We start from the raw sequence: 23,844 nt of genomic DNA, 5'->3' as shown, positions 1-23,844 counted from the left end.
AATGGATGAGACATAAGGAGGGCGCTGCAGAAAATATGATTCTGGTAACATTTAATTTCACACTTGTGAGACGTCAGTGTCTCCGCCACGTCAAATACGTCTTGCCTGTGAAGGCCTATACGTGGTAGACAGCTCAATTTGGAGCCATCAACCATATGCATCTTTTATCACGCGTGTGTGTATGCAGGCCTGCTGATAAACAGCTATTATTATTTATTTTTTTATAACATTGATTATTCCTAGCCAAAGTAATTAAAAGGGTGATAATTTACACATTTTATTTTAACAAGTCGAGGAGCACTCGTGAGGTGACAGACATTCACACAAGAAGTAAGATTTGGTGTTGTAGGGCGATTAGAATAGCATCACTGAAAAAAGAAAAAAAGATTGTGTATGCCTACGTAGTGAAATGACGCTGTTGAAATAATGAAATCATTGTGTTTGATTATTTTTTGTTTTTGAAAGGAAAGCTTAGACTTTCACTTTAAACACGATGTGTGTTTTCACTTATGTAGAATAATTAAGAGACCTTAATTGTGTTAATCAAGCTAACACAGTAACATTGCTTTTACTAATTATATTTCTTCTAGCTGTAAAAGACATGTCCAAATACATTCGCCTTGAAAGTTCTTTTTTTTTTTTATCATTTCAGCCATGCCCGTGCCAGAGCAGCCCGCCGAGCAGGAGAAGGGCGCCATGGTTCCCCCGGTGATGTCAGGCTCCAATGGAGAGCGGTCAGAGACTGAGACCACCTCCTCTATCCTGGCCTCAGTCAAAGAGCAGGTAGTGACATTTCTTCTTACACGTGACAATGGGCCTCAGGGGGAGCTTTTACATGTGCTCTGAAATCTGACAAAGCAATCCTTTGACACAATTATAACATTTTAGGGCTTAAAACAACTCTCAGCAGTCTCTGAACAATAATTGTGTATTGCTCCGTCTTTTACCCCATTAAATTCTCTGAGCTATAATTTAAGGAATTTTTCTTCTTACATTTCAAACAGCTTTCCAGGAAGCTCTAATGGTTTTCATCGTGTTTCTTATTTTACCGTCTGCTGTGTATGTAAGAACTTAACGATTGAAAGGCGCTGAAGGAGTGCGAGCTTATAATGGATGGAAATGATGGAGTAGCACCCGTTTCCAGCTGTTTCCAAGCAAACCTAAATGGAATGGTCATTAAAAACTATACAATTACTCGACGTGCTCCTTTTTCTTTAGCTGGAACATGACAAGAGGCAAGGCTAGGTGGGGGGGTTTGACAGGGGAAGTGTGTGTGCGTGTGAGTGCAAGTGCAAGTGTTTTTTTTTTATCTCATTTAAGCAAAAATCAAAATTCTCAGACACAGCGGCGAAGCAAAGGCATTTGACGATCCCAAGTTGCACCCTGAAAAACAAAAACATTGCTTTCGCACTAATTGCATTGGGTGATTGGTGATTCGCTTTGGACTCATTCATTGTGCGGTTGAGTGCTCTTTCGGTAGTTGGCATATGCAGTGCAACAAACTTCAGAAGCAATAAATATGTTTTTATTTTAATTAAACAATGATGGACTAGCCAATTTACTTTGGAGAAAGGGCGCTTATCATAAATTGCTTGATGTACATATTAGGGATGACCATTTCCATACATTTCCTGAGGGAATAATCATCTGATGGTGCATCTGTCCATTTTCTATTCACTTGGTCCTCATCAGGGTTGCAGGTAACAGTAGCTTAACACTTTATTTTTGTATTTTTTTTTACTGCAGAGCTTTTTTATAGCTGCGATAATTTAATGAACGATTTCGTTAGCCAGGGCGGGCGAACTTTCTAGGGGTCGAGTGTGAGTCAGTTCTGCCAACAGGAAATTAGTCTGACTTTTAATTGGCATATTCTCCGACATGTAAATTTGCAGCTAAAATGTCCAGCATTAACATTTTCCCGTACCGCTTCATGTGGAACCGTTTTGAGTTTCTTGAGATGCTTTGCAGGACATTGCATCATCTCTCAGGTTGCCTCAGGAGAACTTCAGCAGACTCACCGCTGCCAACATGCTGACAGTATTGTTGCGTAGATTTTTAGTTGAAGTTAAGGTTTGAATGGAAACTGTGTAAAGTAAGTTGGATTACAACGTACTTTATTTGTGACTTTCAGCATCGATTTACTCGTAGAATAAAGTATGTTGGCTAACAAGGTCCGTATGACCTCCAAATTTATTGTTGCATACTCCAAAAGTAATGACAGTCGAGGAATAAACAATGATTAATTACAACCAGGGTAATCTGGTGCATTGGGATGGGTCCATGTCATGAGCATCAAAGACACCAAAGGACACAAGAAACGCCTTAGCTGGATTATTTACCTCAAAATGTCCCCCAAGGTTGTACAATTTTTTATTGTGTGTTTATTGTGAGATCTTGGGTAGTCAATGATACTTTTTTCAAATAGAGCGACCGACCTTACCAATGGTTATAAAGAGAAGAACATGAATAAAGTTGACCTCGACACCTCGAGCCGTTTCTTTGAAGCTTATCATCATTGCTAAATAGTACATAATGTTCTGAACTTTTCTTCTCTTTTGAGCTGAATGATGCTGCCATTGGTTGTGCCATTGTGGAGCTCCGCCTGAATGGAGCACAACCTCCCATACATTTGCTTGGTTTTCTTTGAACAGCAGACTTGATGGTTGCAGACAAGGAGTGCACTTCATTACATACGATGGCCACAGTTAGACCCTGGAACGCCTGGTTTGCATTTCCAGTTGTGTTGGACTTGCCACTGTAGTATATTTTATACAAGTGCATCTTTGGTATTCTCTGCAAAATGGCTCATGTGATTAAACTACACATGGGTTCATTTCCTTGCTAAGCTTGTTGCATGTGAGCTGAAAGTCTGCATAATCCACAAATCCACCATCAAAGGTTCTCCACCGATGGCGTTTGTATATGTGACAGAAGCAAGGTCTTGTTCAGTGCACACAAGCTAATACATTCCAAACTCTCGACTGTTTATTGTTGTCGTTTGGCCTTTCAAAGGAAAACGTTTCTTTTTAACACGCTCCTTGTGTTGAATATACAGAGTCGGTCGGCATAACCTTGAAGTCTCCATGGCACGGAGAAAGAAGTTCAACCTTTGTATCCATTACTATTGTGGAGTAGGCATTCCTGTGGCAGGCAGGCAGGCAGGCAGGCAGGCAGGCAATGCGTATTTTGAACTTATCTACAGTACAGTTCACACTAGAAATATCAATATCCCGCTTCCACTGCACACAGGAAGTCAAATGTGTCCTGCTTGCAATAAAGGAGCTTTCTTCCTCACAATTTTTGTTCCCGTGGCCTTCAGGACACAGGATACACTGATAAACGGCCGGCGCTATTCTACCTCCGGGGAAGTAGCCCAGGTGTCGACTGAGTGGCTTTTAAACAACACAAAAAGCTGCCAAGGTGACTTGTAATGATTTTTCACGCGAGGTGTGTCACAGCAATATCTTTTCACATCCCCCTGCTCGGTGAAAAAGGAACGTGCTCCTATCTAAACGAGCCGGGAATGAAAGTTTAATGGAAATTTCCCCACATAAATTGATGCACTTATACTTTGTGCATATTTAAAATCACCATTTCTTTCTTCCATTTTCCTTGACCTTAACTTGTACCTTGCATCAGTGCAACATATTGGATAAATCATTGTGGATGAATCGGAATAGTGAGGGGAATATTTTTTTTCTTTAAAGATCAGAAGCTCTTTGTATTCATGTACTACGTGCACCCTAAAGTCAGAAAAGCCCATTAAATGTTGGGCCTTATTATGTCACAGTCAAGATGATCTAAATAACACCGACCTCACAGTTTTTCCACCCATGTCTTGGCAGCTACTTGAGCAAAGATTTTTCATTTTATTTTTCTGTGTGGGGAAACTGCGCAGAAATTACACAGATATACACTTTGTACCACTGCCGTATAAAAAGGACACGACACCCCTCCTAAAAAAATCCTGTCTTATGTTTGTAGGTGAGAAAAGTCAAATTGTTATCTGTAGAGCAATAAAAAGGAGAATGATGGGGAACTTAGGAAGAGGAGATTTGGTAGGTACATTAAAGTGGGCTGAGAAAGCCAGCACGAGTGTGAAGAAAAAAAGCTGGTGGAAGCCATCCAGTCCACAGCTGTCCAAGTCCAAATGAACGAATCTTGCCAATTACTGTTTGAAGGTCAATCAGTGAAAGTGGAATCGCAGTACATTTCTGTTGCAACAAAGATAAATGATCCAATACAAACAGTGAAAGACTGCTGAAAAGCTCTCAAACAAACTTTCTTGGGAAGAAGAAAATTAAACAAAAGTCTCTTATATAAGTTGAAGGTGGCACTGTACCATACATCTTTGTTTGAGTCTCCCTTTTCTACTCGTATTAACATGACAGGGTGCACAATTCCACAATGGTAAAGATTTCAAGTGTCGGCACGTTCCGCTTTGCATGTTGTTCCACTTATCGAACCGCATCGTCTTCTCTTGAAACCGCTATTTTTAAAAACAGTTGTCACGCACGACAGCGTTTCTCGATGTGAAGTGTTTCATTAAAAACGGTGACATTTATATATTGTCTTTTTGCACCACAAGCGAGAAGTGGGTCAAGAGCACCGCACAACTTTCCAAGAACAATGCCGCAACAGGCCCAAACTCCAAAATAATGTGTTTATTCGATACGTGTCGGTCGTCTCCTCCCACATTTGTGCCTGGTCATTGCGGAATGATGCAGGATCCTGTAGAACTCGCATGAACTTTGACATTGTTAGACATCAAATCTAATGAGGTGTGAAATCAATATGTACACTCCAGCCTCACTCGGGGTATGCTGGGTAATGGAGTGTCAGGAGTGCTTTGCGGTGGTTTTAATCACAAAGACCTTGGAATATCTCCTTGTAAACAACTCCCTGATATACTGTATGTGTACCTGTGATTGCTTTCACCGTAATTCAAGCTAACTGCGTGGCCATCTGAAACAGTTGTGCGATTGTGAAACTCTGCATGACGTGTGCCTGCGTGCTGCGTGTTCTCAGTGGGTTAGCATCGGTTTTGTTTCATTGGCCTGTAACGCTACGTATGACTCATGTGAAGCAAGCACTCGTTCTACTAATCACTCCACCTACCTCTACTCCCGCTATCCTGGGAATGCCAATGCTATGCCAGCTCACAGCATCTGCATGCTGATCAACTTTGTAAGAACAACCCAAAAAAGCCAAAGTCTCATGTTAAAAAGTTGGAATAACAAAAAGTTGCACTACAGGACTCCTGGCAAGATTTTGGAATGAAACCATGTGTTGGTTAGTTGCCAAAATGAGGCAATCAAAGCAAATTTCATGCAGATCTTGCAGCCAGGGCTCAATCGAGTGATAATGACGAATTTGGCAATGATTGGTAAAATGCTGCGCACCACTTGGCTGCTTCCAGCAGAGGCGCTGTTGACTCAATTACTCTCTAAAGTAGCTCAAATTAGCTGGTGTTGAATAAAATAATAAAATAGCCAATACATTGTTTTGTTTTTTTAGCAGAATGGAAGAGTTGAACTTATTTGTTCTTGAGTTGTCACTAAAGTGCTGAACAAAGAATAAACATTCTCACATTAGTCAATAGATGAGCTACTAAATTGAGTTCTTATTTTCACTTTTGATCCCAAAATGATAACATTGATAAGACTATGATGGATAGAGCTGTAGCAAAGATACTTTTGTCATTCCACCCGCTTCTTTCCCCCCAAAAATATTTCTTCGCAGCATGATAACTAATTATGGATGGCTCATGTGGGCAGATACACAGTAAGCCTCAAATATGGGAATATATTTCGCCCCGGATGTGTGGCTGCATTTCTATGAACAAAGACACTAGAAAGTCTCGCTGAGGTTTTATAAATAGGGTAAGCACGATTTTATAAATTACTCAGTGTGATGTAGTTAAGCTGTCAATCAAAACCAAAATAAGCTGATATTTTCCATGCAGCTTGTTTGCTGGATCTCATTAGGTTGTGCAGGTGAATGAATGTATTGTAAAATGTCTACGTGGGTTTGTTGTGACAAACATCTTTTTCTTTTTGTCTCCTGAGAGAATGATACAAAAGTACTGAAAGTCGTCAATTCCAGAAGACTTTGCCCCAGTTTCTGCTCCATTTATTTTGGTTTGGCCATTTAAGATGAACCCTTAAGAGGGCACTTGTGGAAATCTTGGCCGCTATACTACGTAAATCATTATATTTATCATTATATTTATTTATATTAGTATAACATATTTGTCTTTCATTGAATAGTAACGTTTTCAATCATTAATATTTTTTTCCTGATAGACAGGTGAAATTGCGTGGTTATTAGTTGACAATGGAGATGAATACAGCCCTTGCTACAAAATTGGTTTATTAAATGAGTTAATTTAGGAAGAAACAATATACCTCCTAAAATAGTACTCCGCAGGAGATTACACATTGACAAAGTACAAACAGACTTCTATTTTGGATGTTGTGTTGTCTTGTTTTTTTTCTTTTTGTACGCTTCCGCATGACTCATTCACTTTCTCATCCAAAAACTGGGATTTCAATGTCAAGGGAAAACATTTTGTCTTGGCAAACAACCCAATTCCTCTTTGCACACACAAATTAAATTATTTAAAATAGCAAATGGTAATTGAACTGTACTTTCCAGTTTCAAAGTGAATTGAGGTCTTCAATCACTTGCCTTTGTTTTTTGTTTGTGTCTGTATTATATAGTGGCCATAGCTTTGTCTCCCTTTGGCATTCTAAATAGATAAATTACTCCTGTACACTTGCCTTGCCGCCACTGTTGACATATTCACGGCAAAGACGGTGGCTGATGAAGAATGGCTCTGTCATTGGGCTTCTCTGGGAAATAAACAAAAGATCACTCCATCTTTTCCTTCCCTGCATCTTTTTTGTTTTCTTGCTTGAGATTCCATGTTGCACCTTCCGTCACTCATCATTCATTCTCTAACTGAATTTTTGCCTCAGTGGAATTATAACACATCACCAGCGCAAATGCGTCACGGCATTGCTCTCCTCTTCCCCTTTGCGTCAAGTTGGAGATGCGCATCTAACCGATGCTAATGAGCTGGGTTTGATGTTGTTTACCGTGAAGACATTTGTGGTTGCTCTGGTGAGTGTCTTTGCTAAATTTGCCCATCTTCACGCTGTGTGGAAATCCATCAGCAGCAGCAGCAGTAGCTTGGAGGCAATGTTGATTAATGTCATTTCATATTGTTTTGTCATGAACTTCTTGTGGAATATTGGATTTGTCTATGAGCATCGATTTATTTTTTTCTCTCTGATGGCAGATAAGAGACACATCACATTCATATGAGTTAGTAAGCCCAAAAATATCTCACCTGGTACATGATGCATGCAAGTAAAGCTCGAAAGGCCCATTGATGGATGGCTAACACGTACGCATTCCAAAGAACAATGTCTGAGGATCCATTTTTTATCATTATAATGAAAGCTGAGCAAATATAATCAAAGTAATTACATAAATAATTCCAGGCCATTGATAAAATAATGAACATTATGATAGTGTAGAACACGCTTGATTCGCCTAATCAGGAATCGCTGGGTTCCTGCTGCTCATGCAAATAATTTGGGCCATACAAATCCTCAACTGAGCATTAACAAGATGCCTAACTACATTGATTTCTTCTTTGTGTTCCACCTCAAATCTCCCGACACGCCGACAGGATCCGAATCAATCACGTTTAGTGTTGTTCCTCAAATCTCAAAGGTTGCTCTATGTGAAAATTTGATGGATCTCAGGATTCATAATTTTGAATCGTAAGACAGTTGTTTTCTAAACTATTATCCCCACCTAGTCATGCCAAGCATACAACAGACAGACAGACTAAAACAAATTACCCCATCAGTGCCTTCTAGTTAGCATCTCATTGTATCTATATACCCTTGCATGTTGTACTCCATTTTGCAAATCATGCAGAATGAGCTTTTTAGTCACACGGCATGCACTCGACATGCTCAGCTGATGCGCCAGCTGTGATGGGCGCTCTGTCACTGATGCATTTCTGTTAATTAACTCCCTAAAAGAATTTCACTTGGCATTCCCTCGGCACGCTGGACAATAAACCCAATTAGAGCAAGCGGTGCATTTTCTGACCACATGGTCGGAAGTTTGTAAACACGCACACGCATGTCGGCATGCGTGTGCTGAGACTTGCTTTTCTTTAGGTTGCATGGGAAGGCGGAACCATCAGAAGCTTTTATGTGGCACATGTGACTAACAATACTGATTTTACTCATCTTAACTATTATGTTGTTAAATTTTATTGTTGAAAAGCCACCGGCAGGCGTTTATACACTCAACAAAATAAAAGTAGCATTGGTAAACTGGGGGCCTGTACAAATTGACTTGAGCCAAACATCCTGAACCGGTCTGCAAATAATCACAGGGGACATGTAGACAAACATCTATGGATACATTTTGAGAGTTTTTCTAAATATGACTTCCAATTAAATGCAGCAGGAAGCCAATCCAGACCATAGCAATGGCTGAGGTAAGCGGGAATGCCTGATATTCTGCAAGTGTGAGGAAGATGAGATGATGATAGAGTGACTGCAGAGGAGTGAGCGTTTACCCTGTGGGCTCAAAAGGCTAAAGGTAAATCAGCAGACAGCACAATGTGTCACTCTGCATTCAGTCAGCAACACAGGCAAGTTATTTGTAGAGGACGCCAGCTCCAATCTTAATGTTTTTTTTTTCCTTTCTTTCTTTCTGTGTGCTTTCTGACACTGCTTTGTGTTTACATCTCGCCATTAAACTTGGGTCAAATATATATTACCCCGAAAGCCTTGTTGACATTTCATTCCGTCTTTTTATCCTTTCATTTTGAGTATAAGGCACCTGAGTTCGAGCCGAGCGAATGCGGTGCGCACGCCGTCGACATCTGTGTGCGTGTGAAAGCAGATCTGTTGCATGTCATCTTCCACACTTTCCTTGTCACACCCTAATGAATCCTGACTTTCATCGTTCATGATTCCCCCCAGAGTGTTGTTGAACACTTAGGGCACTCATAGACACGCACGCACTCACAAACACACGCACACACACACGGGCATGCTAAGGCCTCCGGAGATATGAAAAGAGCTTGGACGGTCGCTATGTGTGAAAGACAAGATGAGTGGATGGATGCAAGAAAATGTGGGCATAAAATGGTCTGTAAGGCTGCAGAGAAAGGTGACACTGAGGTGACAGAATGTTTTTATTTTATTTTTTTTAGGATGCTCAGATTCACTCAAATTTGTTGCTATGCATGTTATCGCTCAGTCACATGTTTGTCCCTCGTGCCCTCTCCAGACTTTTTGGAGCAAATGCCAAAACGCTAGAGTGCTTTCTGCTCAGCCATCAACTAGATAACAACATCCTAAATGGATGCTCTTTGCAGCACCTAACATGGGATCAGGAAGTGCGAAAAGCATAAGTGGGGGTAATCATAGCCAAGCCTCTGATTATCCATTTATTCATCATTTACGTGTATCATATCTATTGCACAAATTATAGTATGTAAATGACAAAAGCAAGCAATTTGACAATTAGCAGATTGTCAGTGTCCAAAACACTTGCTTGAGCTGTCTCAGGATTGAAAGTTTGAGCTTCTTCTACTGAAAATTGGATGTAAGGTTTTCAGCGGTCGTCATGGTTTGACATTTTGTATTTTTACGTATTTTGGCCTGGGTACTTTGGGCATTTATCGTGTTGGAGTACCCATGACCTGAAGCTGAGAGCAACCTTTCACACGCCAGGCAGCACATTTTCCAGCCGTAATTTTCCCCTAATCTTTTGACAGCGCTGATCGATAATACCATAATGACCAACAGCCAGTCCCCCGACATATGAGAAGCCATAAAACAAGTTGCACATATCACAAAATGTGATGTGTTGACAATTTTTTGGTGATGTTACCGTCTCTCACTTGGATTCTTTTTTTTGTTTTGTTTTTACTGGCTTATTTCTGCTCCCCTTGTTAGTTCCCCCACAAAAAATAAACAAGTATTTAATATGTACGTTTAAGGAAAGAGGGGCAGTAATCCATAAATGCTGCTTTGCATGCTTCGACCACCCCGAGCTAGATTAACAACAGAAACACATGTGGTTAACATCACATTTGTTGTGATTGCAGCCTGCGTGTGTCTCAGCTTCTGCCAGTTTGCTTCTGCCCTGCAGGTACCCGGAGACTAGCGAGATTGTTGATGCAATTGAAAACGTGGCTTTTTGACTCAATTGCTAAACGTATCGTGTACATTTTATGGCCTGGTCAGTTTGTGTCTGTATGCATGCGTAGAGGCGGATGCGAGCTCAGCATTTCAAACTGCTGAGTCTGAGGGAAGGTGTCACATGACAAATCTAGGGGACACGCTGCATCCAGCAGAGACATTCTTTATATGCTGTCCCTCACTTACACCGTGTGACCCGTCCCTCAGCACCTCGCCTTCCTCTTCACTCAATGTATGTTATTAAATGCTAAAGGTAATATGTGCTAATCCTGCAGCTCTGCTTACCTTTCAAAGTGATTCTGTGTCGTATGGTACCAGACTCCAACCATCGTTCGACAATGGCTGATCTAAAAGCTCGGCTGCCCAGTCATGGTCGGAGAAACTCATTGTGAGAGGCAATTATTATGTAAATTCGGAAATTGTGCAGATTGCTCACCGACACATTTTCTGAAATAGACACACAACAAAAGATTGACTTTGGTTGTTTAATTTCACCCTCGATGTGTGGGCAGATATTCAAGAGACCCAACTATCTGTGTACAAGCAATACAAAAGTTTATTTCCACAATTCGTCTGCTTTAATGGAGTGATCCCAGATGAACTGAGGTCCTACGCAAAACACAAGAGCATCCAGTATTTCCGGCCAGAAAAACATAAATAACTTCATTTTCATTGTGCCACTGGGACAGCCAGGTAATGTTTGCACAACTCGGCCAAAGGGGGAAACCTTCCCTCATTCTGAGCCCACCACAGTAGCACGTTTTGCATGCTGGGAATTGGCGGTGTTTGCAAATAATCACCCACTTTGTGTGCGGTGGAATAATTTCCCGCTCTCCTTCCACTTCGGCAACACGGGAAAACTCTTAGAAATCCTGATGGAGTCTTGCTTTTTTTTTTTCACCCTCTTCCCTTGCTCTCTTTCATTTTCAAACACTGCATGTTTAAAAATAGAATAAATCAAATAGGGTGATTCATTCCACTCACTGTACACATCTCTTGCTGTAAATGGCTCTGCCACCCCCTCAAGCAAACTAAAAACACAATGACCAACTAGTCGACGTCACGCTTTAAACATAATTGTGGAGTTGTAAAGTTGACTAGTGCCACAACTAGTGCTCCTACTATATCTTTAATTCAGACGGTGAATGCCTTGCATCGTTATTTTTGTGACATTTAGCGGCGCGAGATAGTTTGGTTGTGGTCCTCATCGTCGGTGACAGCAGTGATTCTTGGCAGAGCGACAACTGAGTCAGTCCTTGGTGCCTTTCCAAAAACGAGACACGGCGAGAATTTTTGTCCTGCTTGGCAGCGGTGCACATTACAGCGACTGTAGGATACTCCTGCAGGTTCAAATGAGGCAGCAAAAGACTTTTAAAAGCTGACTGACTCATTATGAAGCTTGCCCACTAACATTAAGCACATAAACAATGCTCAGTGTGACGCTTTATGGGCTGCACTGTAGCTGGAAAAACATATTAAACAACACCAACTGTCATTGAAATTGGCTTGCTCTTTTTCATTCTGCTAGCAAACTTGCACCATCAAATCAGACTCAATACATGATGTATATCTAAAAAAAATAATGCATTTACGGAGATAGAAATAATATTGCAATTTCCTCTTCTTGGCTTCCCTGCATCCCGACATAACCCCCCACTGCTGTCTTCCAATTCATGGAAAGCACGGCTCTCTGAGCCCCCCCCCCACAGTCTTTCCCCCCAGCTGTCATCACCCACCGTATGAGGGGAGCCCAGAGTCATGTTTTTACCTAATGATGCATTGCCAAGAGGGGGGGGGGAAGCACACTTGACAGTTAAGAACCTCTTCTCATTTGCAAGCACGCACACATACACACGTACACACACGCTCATCTGCCAGATATACGGCAGGCGAGGATACACTGGAGGCACATACAGTATAGCAAAAGCAACAGCAGTCTTTGACAGATGCAAATTTTCAATAGTAAGATACTACTTTTCAACTGGGTGTATTAATCTTAGACATGTTGAACCCAGCGTTAGTGTATGTTATTGATGTTAAAAATTATTGTTATATAATTTATTTTTATGATCATTTTCATTACAATTGTTTCCATGGCCAGCGCAGATTAGTTGGCAAACCCTGACTGTGCTTAACCTGTTACGTTTGATTTAGCGTAAGAAAATTATACTTCACTACTGAAAGGAAAGGCCAGGAGTAAAATGAATAAATAAATTTAAAAAAACACAAACATATTTCTTGCAGCTAGTTTTTTTCTGCAAATATAAATTTTAGATTCAAGATTATTCCTCATTTGTGTTGCTACTGTTCCATATTAATTTTGTAGACTGGTTTTACACTGGATAACTTTTAGATGTACCAAATACTTTTTTCCCCCTCCAGACTGTCAGTTGCTTTTAAAATGAGTTAAAGTCTTGGGATTTGCAAATATGTCAGCCATTTGGATAACAATGTATAATATTGCAATGTGAAAGTGACTCATATATTGCTTTAGGGTGGGGTTAGCAAAGTGTCTAGAATTGGATTTAATATGATTGTCAATATCCAGTCATGCTTTTACTTAAAGTACATCAGATTCCAGGCTTTTTCGTGATTTTTTTTTCAATATATATATTTTTAATAGAATAAATGATAAACGTGTATGATAAAGTCAAATCAACAATGTCACGCACTACTTCCATCATGCATACGCATCGTGTGATCGTGTGAGATTGTTTGTTTGCCTTTAATTTGCATGCAGATTTTTTCAGCATTAGCTTATCTCTCTACCCCTCCCCCAGTTCTGATCCAGCCTCTCTCCTCTGGCTTTTCTCTTCCAAGCGTCTCATCAGTTTTTCTCTTTCTTTCTCTCTCTCTCTAATGAGATAACATGGCCACAGTGTTCGTCTTCCATTCGGCGACAGCCTCTCTGTTGCCAATTACTGCACAGTCGCCAGCTTTCTGTTTGCCTTTGGAGATTATACGTTTCTCTGTTTGTGTATACAACCTGCAAATGAGCCGTGCCGTTCAAAGGGCGGAGATATCATCAACAGTTGTACGATATATGGTGGTGCTGGTGCTGGTGCTGGTGCTGGTGCAGGCTTGTTTACTTGCAGACTATCGAAATCAATTCCCCGTCGGTCTAAATATCGACATTATTGACAATATTGACTCATAATATTAAATCTTTTTTTTTTTTTTCTTCTCATAATCGAGCAGCCCGAGTTTCAATATTTATTGAGGCGATTCACCCCTTATTTTATAGCTAATTTTTAGAAGAACTGTTTAATATTGTAGTGGTCACTCGTAAGTTTACTAAAAAAACAAACATTGATTTTTTTTTCCCTTCTTATACTAGGAAATGTGTGTTCATGATACATTTATCTGATGACTATAATGAGCGTTAAATGCCATAATGCGTCACACTTGATACCATCATTTAATCTAATCTTTCTTTTTTTTTCTTCTCTCATGACATATGGATAATTACCTAAAATCGGCTTTTTCTTGAGATGCAGTTTGCATTTACTTTTGTGTTGATTCTCTTTATGGTGAATGGGCCACACACACACACACACACACACACAAAAGGTCCTGTTTTGAATTGTGAATGGTTTATTTAAATAGTGTGAATGAACTGTAGAGAAAGGAGCTGGCAGAGATGCTTGTTAAGCCCTTTACCGATCATAGAAAGCTGCGCCGAAGGGCCTGTCTGTGATTCTATCATTGTCATGGCTGTCGCTCCCGTTTAGGCTTGCGGACCCTACATAATGTCTCGAACACACGCGTAAAGACTCAGAAACAAATGCCCTGGACAGTTACGTCTGACACTGCAAACATGAAGACGTTTAAAATATACAGAATATGCTTGCAACTGGCATTCTAGTCCGACTCGGGGTGATTCAGAGGTCAAAGCGCATCTCAAGCACGTGGTTACTTTGAGAATTCTAAAGATGCTTTCACTCACACCGTCAACGTTAAGCCTCCATAGTCAGTGACCTTGTCTTTTCAAAACTAATAACCGCGTGTATGTTTTTGTCTGTGTATTTTCTCCTTTCTCACCTTCTCCGCCTTAAGAACGCAATTCCTGAAATGTTTGCTTCTCTCTTTGAATGTCTTCACCAAAGAATTGGTCAAGTGCTGCTTTTATACTGGAGGGATGTCAACGACAGGCTTCAAGCAACCTCCAACTGCAGAGTTGTAGCCTGGACTGCTTTATTGACTAGAGAGCCTTTAGATTTGTATACAAAAGTGTTTGCTTCCACTTGGTTGCATGAATGGCTTGCATGTAGCTAATCTATCAAAACGAGTGCTTGTGATGGCTCATGGATGGATGACCTTTGGGGCCTCCCTAGGGTCTTGTCGCATCATGCGGCGGGATAGAGGAGAGCTGGACGATTTATTCGACCCTGCTACGTTCAGGGTACTTTATATTTCAGGACAACTCAGTGCTTTTCTGATGCAGCACACACTGTCAGGGCACTTCGAGTAAAGCCAAGTCCACAAACCTCAAAGGTGCACCGCCAGTAAATGTTAAGACAGGTGTTTACATATTCACTTTTACTCAAGTCGATTTCCCCAGCTGATCTGAAAAATTTAAAAGTGCAGCTCTATTTCTAATCCGCGGGCCACCAGCGCTCTTGCCGAATGAATACATCATACGCTGTGAATCATGAATAACAATTTCAAGTGCTGAAATATTCCTGATCCCAACCTTGGGTTTTATAAAATATAATGAGAAAAGATATACTGTCCGTAAGTCTTACCCACCCAAAAAAATAAGGTGCAACCTCTGATATACACCACACCTCCCCCATTTTTTTTTTTTTTACAGAACTGACACATGCTGACTGGATGTATTACTGGGCGCAGCTATGATAGCATATCTGAGTATGAGCGCGCACATACACGGACACACACGCACACACTCAAAATTGGACACATACTGAGGCGCAATGGCATTTAGGCGATGACATTTTCCAAATGACATTTTGTCTACGGCCAAATCCATACTCGGGGAGCATGAACCGTAACGCTGCCGTGGAACGCCGCCGTACATCTGCACGTGAATGCCCCCCCCCACCGTAATAGACCAGGAGCAATCGAGCCTGATCGATTCCCTCTTAATCCACTGTAGGGCTTTCTAGTGCCTTTCAAAACACAATTCCATTGAATTGATCATCCATCTGAAGAGTTTTGACCTTGGAAAGCCCTTACTATCGTTTTTATCGATGGACAGACGCGTTCTTGTTTTCATTACTGCTCGTTCTGTGGCCGCATAAACCTTTCATTTACTGTAATCAATATGTGGTGTCAGACCTTTACTACCTTTACCTATACCTTTTGCATCTTTTTTTGCTAATGTATCATGCTTTTTGAAGACAAAGGATATGACTTGCTGTAACCAGTCAGTCTATTAGGCAAAGACTCAAAGATGTATTACATACGAATATTAAATTGGATGGTACTTGACATGATGGCCCTCAAGACTATACAGTAGGCCAGCAGACTACAAACAAATAATGTATCCACATTTCCATTATAGGCTTACCAATAAACAAATCACGTCTTATTATTGGCTCCAATTGTCTCATAAAACCTGGAAAATGAAGAGTATATAATTTTCCGGCTTGCAACAAAGCTAAGCTAACCACCCTCTCATGAATACGATGAGGTCTGAGTTAAATGAGGGGAAAAATACAATACAAATACTATGCCGTATGATGCAATTTTCAACCACTGCTAACAGCAGCCTAATGGTGTGGCCTGTGATTTTTGTTCACCCATTTTTAATATTGAACCAGCTCAGTGAATAGCCAATTTGAAACAATGGCCAATCACTGCATAATATACCACATGTGAATTCCCGGAGGGGAAGAATTTTGAGATTGTTCCGTGATCTGTACGTGAGAGCCAGACAATCTGTTACAGGGGAGAGATAATCACAGATGAGTTCATCATTAAAGCTGCTCAACAACACAGATTCAATCACACATGCAAAAAGCCATTTAGGAGATGGATGAATGTGGGAAATGATGTGAATAAAAGCTGCCGCCAAGTTAAGGTGCTGCCATTTAAAAGTCATTTTTGTTTACATACAGGTTTGTTAATATGTGCAAATATGATGTCATGAATTGACTTTGACTCGCAAAATTGAAGGAATTGACTATTGCTGCACCAATATAAAGACGATTTAATATTTTCCAGAGCACATTTTATCCATATACTTGTCATGCATTAATTCTACATGGGATTAAACTAAGCAGACACGTTGAATGGCTTTAGTGTTACTCAGCCAATTTTGTATTCTAGATTGAGAAAATTGCATCTTAATCCCTTTTCTTTGAGCCTTTATTGCCCCCCCCCCAAAAAAAAATCATTCCACTTTTAATGCCAAAGGGTATATTAATCTCGGAGAATTTACATTTTTACAGGCTAGTGCATGTGACAAGCGACACTAAAGCCACCATAAAGACAGAGGAAGCTGAGTCTGCATGCATATCTATTTATTTTTTTATTTTTTGGCCAGACTTGCAGTTTCCTGTTTACAGCCCTGAAATGCATGCAATCGAACCCGGCCCCGCCCCCTCGAGACACACAATAGAAAAGGCGACAGCAGCATGGATAAGAGAAGTCAGAGGCAAGTCAGAAACAAAGAGAGATGTTTTCATTTTGCCCACTGAGCTTCTAAATAATTTAATGAGGGGGAGATCTGTCAGCGTGTTGTGTGTTGAATATTTATAATGCATATGAAACTGTTATGGGCCAGCTGCTAGCAGTCTTGCACCTCAGATCCCTTGCCTTTTTTTAAAGGTGTACTCCAATTTGAAGAATCTAAAAGTAGTGTCAAACAAAACAAATAACCGGGTACCACTCTGAAGCGGTATTGCTGGATATGTACTGTATAAAGAGGCAAGCTGTGCTATTTTGTCTGCTACCTCTTCTTTAACACAGACAGGAAAAGTGGAGGTATTGATGCTATAATTGGCTAGAAAACTCGTCCTTGGAATTTAAAGGAGTTTCACTGGCGATGCATGAAAGAGTAGCAGCGCATCATCCTCTCAAAATGTGACCAAGCGCCATCTATTTCAAACATGTGCTCTGAGGCTGTTTTCTGGAACAGCGCCTCGGAGTTAAATAAGCAACAGCTATCCCCAAAACAGAAGTGACAGGGTCCTCGACGAGGATTTTTGCAAATTCGCTTTTTGTATACATCAGCGTGTCTCGTCCATAGCCCAAAGTCGCTTACTTTTGAAAGGGGCTCTTTTAGCTCTTCCTGTCGGGAAGGACTTGATTTCTTTGCATTTCAGATGATTTGACATCGTGGAGAGTGTGAGACACTTTAACATCAGGTCTACCTGCTCAATTCTAGCAACTGTGAAGAGGGTTGGGCTCAAAGGTTCCCCTAGGCTGGATATTTGCACTTTCCCTTTTCGAGGAAAAAAGTTTGATCTTGGTTGTTTATTGGACTCTGGCTCATTAAAAGTATGATGAAAGTTTACTTATATGTTGTCGAGATGTTTGGATCTTCTGGTTGAGTCTTTTTTTCCTCAAACATGGTGAAAGTAATTCATGAGCGCGCCTTCTATATCTGATAAAAGCTTATTTGTTTACATTGACGATGCAACAGATTCTGTTTACTTTAAACAAAACTCTTGAGATGATGCTAAAAACGGCTCAGAGAATTCCGCTTCATTATTATCCATGTTTTTCCAAGTGTACAAGTCTTGATGGTAAAAAGTCTTGGCCCGGTTTAGAGCTGAAATGTTTTATATGCTATCGGCTCTTCTTATGGATCAAACATGACAGTTAATTAAAAAAGCGTTTTGGGGCTAATGCTGCAATTTGGCCACAGTTGTTTATAATATTCTCAATTAGGATTTGCAAAAGGCTTTGTTTGTTTGGGGTGGTGCACATTTATTTTAAAACAGCTGTGCATAAGCTGAGAAATAGAAGAAGGCTGACTTGAGGGAGAGAGGTCATTTGATGCCCCCCCCCCTCTTCTTTATCTTGAATATATAAAGGCCCAGCATCAAGTTTCATCCCTGTGGCCACCATCTCATGTGACTTTCATCAGCACAGCCACCACCTCACTGTCCTCGCCTGCAGGTATTGGCCCACCCAGCCTGCTTGACTTTGCACTCATTAAAATGGTGACAAGTGCAAAAGGAGGGGGCATGTCTCTGAAATTTGAACCCCTTGAAAAAAAGTAACATGTGACGTGCGTAGGGTTGCCTGGTGTTCAGTATGCACCGAGGGTGATGGAGGAGAGCTGCGCGACCTTTTCACCGGCTCACATTCACTTGTATACCCCCCCACCAACCACCCACCCACCCACTCCTTCCTTCCACTCATTTTTCCCAATGCTGATTGAGGATGGAGAAAGAAGGGTTGAGAGAGGGAGCATCACGTCTCAAAGAGAAGGTCAGAGCTCTGTTTGATAGCCTTTTGTCTCCTTTCCAAAAACAGCGCCGCTAATAGCTACCCATAGGCCACTTTATAATGATTGGGCCTTATCTTCAGACACACACAGAGACCATCAAGCGCAGACACCAGCCAGTGTCTTTATGGTGGCGAGCAGGATCATTTGTCTCCAGTGTGGAAAGAGCCACATTTGTTTTTTGGGTTTTTTTATACTAACAAAGTGAAAGGGAAGGGCTGCTATTTATCCCATTCAAAGCTCAGATATCAGGGCTATGTTATCTTGCGCTTGGTTCCAATCATGTTGAGCCCAAACACAATCCAGTCTCAAGTGATATAACAAGTGCTGGACTTGTTATCAGGTACTGTACATGGTGCAAAACTGTAAAAGTCCAGACTGTAGTTTGCAGCACAAGACAGAACAAGATGGATAAATATACATAGCTGTGTGTAATCTGTTCCTAAAAAATGGAATTTATGACATTTATATGATGTACTAATCATATTTATTCTTAGCTTCACAGCATTGTGGCGTGCCATAGAAGATGATGCATAATTTCATCATTTGATATGACACAAACAGATCTCCTAGTTGCCAGAGTGCCGAGGTGTTTTATCGGGATAGCTAAGAAGGCTCAGAAGATCCTGAGGCATTGTGTCATTATTTCCATAATTCTGTTTTTGTTTTTGGCTTTTGCAGTTTGACACCTTGAGGATTTGCCTCTGTAGCATTTGGAAGAAAAAGGAGCACAGGTGCCAAGTGAGGCATTTTTATAAAATAAATATTCTCTCATTTCTTGCTGTTTGATACACTGCGCTCAAATTAACTAGGGTGACTGGATCTGCTAGCTAGTTTTGTCGGAAATTCAAGTGAGCAAGTGCTCGCTAACCAACTTTCTGTTTTCCTTTTTGGCAGCTGCGGCAAACTTCCCCAAAAAAAAAAAAAAACACGTGTGTGCTAATGGAAGGCATGAGAAAAGGGCTAAGAAAGTGTGCATATTGATGTGTAAGTGCTTCCTGAGAATGTTGGGGGAGATGAATTGCATTGCACTGTGCTGTAATTTTGAGGAGCTGAGGGGATTGAGCTTGGAGACTTGAGATAGCGACTGGGGGGGGGATCAAGTCATTCAGCGCTTCAAATGGCTTTGAAAACCAATCAGACCAGCGCACGCTTTCTTTACAACTCTCTTTCTCTCTCTCTCTCTCTCCTCATGTGTAATTCACTTGAATGAGAATGTGTATATGCACGCGCTCATTTGATCGTTCGCGTCCAATTTCAGCTCAACTATTTACTACTATATTATTTATAACTAAATAAAGTAGCCAAGAGCACGCATAATATACTTATCAGACCAAACAGGTAAGCTTGACAACTTCGGGAGAAGTTGCATCATATGGATTATAAATTGCAAAGCCGATATACCATTACCGTCTCTCAATTGCACCCACATGAATCTCATCACCAGTCTTCGATAGTCTGAACAAAAGGTGAAGCTCTGCTGGTCTTAGTACCTTCAAACCGGCATGCTGAATGGCTGCACGAAATTCACATCAACTCGCATTGTCCTAATTATAATATAAAGGTTTCTTCCATGGTCTGCACCATATGTTCTCTGCCGGTATGAGAATGTTGTGGTCTGTGTTGTTTGGTCCAACGTTGGCATGATGTTGGAGGCCATATTGTGATATTCCCACCCCTACATTCGAAATGTCCAGATGAGACACGTGGCAATTAAAATGGTTCTGCTGTATAGTCTTTGTCCAGCCTGGCACTTTTTTAGCCCATGATTGATGATATCATGACACACAACGATCCATAGCTTTGTTTTGATCAGCTCCCTTACAGAAAACTGCGTCTTTGTTATGTGGCACTACATTCTAAATAAAGTATGCACTAAATAATAAAGCCAATTCTCAAATGATACATCCATGTGGGGATAGAATAACCCATGGAAGAATTCCACAAACGCCTTCATTAGACTAATTTATGCATTTTCAAAAGGAGCTCTCCAGCTATGCAAGTGACAAAGTCAACAAAGGGATGAACAAGCTATTTTTTGCATTTGGACTATTTTCCAACCAATCACAGCTTCTTCCACCTACTCTAACATGGCAGCAAAATAAAATGATGACACCTAATTTCAGACGTTGCATTGCTGTCTTCATGACTGGAGGCAAACATTACATCATGTCACAGGTTGTACTTAGTTTGCACAAGAACATACTTTTCAGTTAAATGGAAGCGGAGCAGTATGAGTAATCATTTAAGAAAGTAAACAATTATGTTAAATGTGAGTAATGTGGAGAAACACTTTGCAGTCAGGGCCCATTATTTCGACTCTGTGTAATTATCGGTGCCATTTGTTGTTGTTCTTTCAGACGTAATTGGCTATTGACCCTTATTTCGAGTGGGCTCTAACATTTCAGCCCATTCTTGCACATTTCCATTGAGGAGTGTAGACCTAACACAGTGTCCTTGTCCTTTCCTCAATGTTCCCTTGCCGTCTTACAGCAACTCTTCCTCTTGTGCTTTGTTTAACGTCCACTCTTTACCGTGCCCTTCTACAGGAGCTGCAGTTTGAGCGCCTGACCAGGGAACTTGAGGCCGAGCGTCAGATCGTTGCCACCCAGCTCGAGAGATGCAAGCTGGGATCGGAGGCTGGCAGCATGAGCAGCATCAGGTGACCTTTTTTTTCCCTTTGCATGTGTTGCCTGTCTGTTTTTGTAGAGCTATTAGTGCCTCTGCTATCAACAAATGACAGAAAATCCTAAATGCTTGCAAATCAATTGATTGCTTTTCTATTGCGTTGACCCATTTTTGCCTTATGCCAGTGAAAAAGGTCATAAAGCAACAAAGCTGATTTGCATAGTGCGTATGCGTTATCGATTTCCTAAGTTCTCGTGGAGGGTTTAGTTTTGAGCTTTCACCATCTTAAATTACCATATGAAGTCCACCAAACTTTCTGCTGTTGAACTTCTTTTCCGACGATGCAGTTGAGCGAGTCAGACATGGATGAGCAGATAAGTGTGCCCTACATGCTAATGAGGGAGTTTAATGCTAACATTCAGACTATCGTGCTTGCCATCTGCTCACATTAAATCACCTTCCTCGGAACTAGAAAAATCCACATTGTGAATCAGGTAGAAGGTTGGATTTAACTTGTTTACTTCTCAGAGTATGTGTTTTTGTTTTCACCTCTTGTGCAAAGTCAAAGTGCCAACATTCATATGAAGGCAATGTTCCTCTGACTCCCTGCAGCAACTTATTGTACATGTACGCAAGCCTGAAAGGGGTCCAAAGAAAGACGCCCTGCGGAAAAAAGCTCCCAAAACTTTGGAACTGTTTTTTACCGCTGTTGAAAAAAAATAGTTTGAACCAAAACAATTCTGTTGAAAGGTAAACTTTCTTAACTTGTGGCATGTATCTGGAACACATTTGCCTGATGCTTTAGATAATGTCTACATGAACAACCTGTGTGTGTGTGTGTTTGGGGGGGGGGGGGGGGGGGCAGGGCAGCACTCGCCTGTCTGCTGTCTCATGGTTGCGTCATCCTGTGGTAATCACACCAGATCTAGAGGATTAGTTGCGCTTATGCCCGCTGGGAGCTCATTATGCCGCTGAGTCAACGTTGATCCCCGCGTTGCACTTAAACTTGTCAATGCGCGTTAACTTGTACGTGTGATGTGCGTTTGACGTCCCTGTCTGCGCATCATGTGTGAATTTGTCCGGCTTTATTTCCTCTCACTGCCTTGATTGACGTTATCCTTTTATTCCGATTGTTCCCAGCACTAAGTATAGATAAGAGTTTCTATGATATGACTGTGAATGATCAGAGGCAGTCGAATAGCTTTTAGTGAAATGATGCTAACCTTTCTGTAACATCAATACTCATTTTCCTGTACTTCAGTGGACACTCGTTGACAGATTGCATCTAAATATACGAATATTTTCTTTTAACCAGAAAGACTGAAAGCTCAAGCTGAGCCTGCTAATGTGGCTTTACATGGTATCAGATCATATACATAGGTATCATCGTTTACACAGTGCATGCATGTGATCTGAGTTGGGGTTTTTGATTGAGTGCTTGAGAGCAGAGACAACAGCTTGATTTTCACCATTTTGGGGCCTAATTTTCTGTTTTTGTAATCATTCAAATTTGACAGAATTGTTAACAACTTTGCTGAGTTAACTTATATTTTTGTTTTTCCAGGGTTTTAAAGTTTAATAGCTTAGAACTAGACCCGAGTATTCATTTGACACTCGAGTTAGAGAGTGCAAGTTAGATTGATGTGGGGTTGTCTTTCTCTCTTTTTTAGTCGAAATAAATGCTGTGTGTTCTTGTCAGTCGATGTCTTCAGTCAAACAATTCAGGAATCTCCTTGGACTCCTCTGCAGAATAGTTGAGCTGAAAGACTATTGTGCACGGCGGCGCTGTTGTGGGACCAGCCCTGCGAACATCTGTTCACACTGATCTGCCGGCGTGCAACACAGCAGCGCCGTACAGCAAGGAAACACACATCTGCGTATAGAAACGATATGGGCTCACGCAAGTGTGTGACACCAAACGCCACACAGGGGCTAATTTATCATATTTCTAACATTAGTCGGAAGTGGCAGCCGGTGGGGAAACTCCTTGCTCCTGCTGTCTTGCGTGTGCTTGACTGGCTGTGTAGCTCTGGGCCTCTCTCTCTTTTTTTTCTTTTTTTTTTAAAAAAGCTCAATCACATAACTCACAGCTGATTTAGCTCAGTTGGAAATGCCCCAAAAAAGATAAAAGCGCAAATGGTGCAAAGATTGGCCTGCATGACTTCACTGAGGAATAAATGCTTTCAACTCTCTTTGATACTTACCTGGTCGGGGCAAAAACTACTTAACTGATTTAGAGAAAACTTTGTTAAAGAATCGACGTGAGCCAAAAATACTCAAATGTCTTTTTTTTTTATGTGAATGCATATTAAGCTAAGAATCGAAACTTGCAAAGGATGATATACTGTACTTTATACTCCAGGGATAACCTATCCGCTGTGTTCCTCGCCAATAAGATTTAACACATAATACTGGAGATTAGTAAAGGAGTGCATCTTCCGTGAGTGGGCTTGCTTTTTTTTTTTTTTTTTTTATGTAACTTTGGTCTCAGAGGGGGAGAGACAGACAACAGTTTTCCATGCTGAGGGTGGTAACGCTGCACAGCGGAGGAAA

The 23,844-nt window shown here is 41.0% G+C and overlaps 1 protein-coding gene across 3 annotated transcripts in view; it reads left to right on the top strand.

Annotated features, from left to right (window-relative positions):
* Positions 1-23,844, top strand: part of ctnnd2a (catenin (cadherin-associated protein), delta 2a) — a 116,321-nt gene that overhangs the window by 16,661 nt on the left and 75,816 nt on the right. For all 3 annotated transcript variants that reach the window (XM_049749671.2, XM_049749669.2, XM_049749670.2), the window contains exons 2-3: positions 653-783; positions 21,213-21,325. In XM_049749671.2, the coding sequence (XP_049605628.1) occupies positions 655-783; positions 21,213-21,325 (242 nt within the window). In that variant the 5' untranslated portion in view covers positions 653-654. The remainder of the gene's footprint in view (positions 1-652; positions 784-21,212; positions 21,326-23,844) is intronic.

The sequence above is a fragment of the Syngnathus scovelli genome, chromosome 18 (assembly GCF_024217435.2).
Source record: "Syngnathus scovelli strain Florida chromosome 18, RoL_Ssco_1.2, whole genome shotgun sequence".
In the NCBI taxonomy this organism is placed as follows: Eukaryota; Metazoa; Chordata; class Actinopteri; order Syngnathiformes; family Syngnathidae; genus Syngnathus; species Syngnathus scovelli.
The sequence above is the reverse complement of the archived record's forward strand: the minus strand, read 5'-3'. Positions and strand labels throughout refer to the sequence as shown.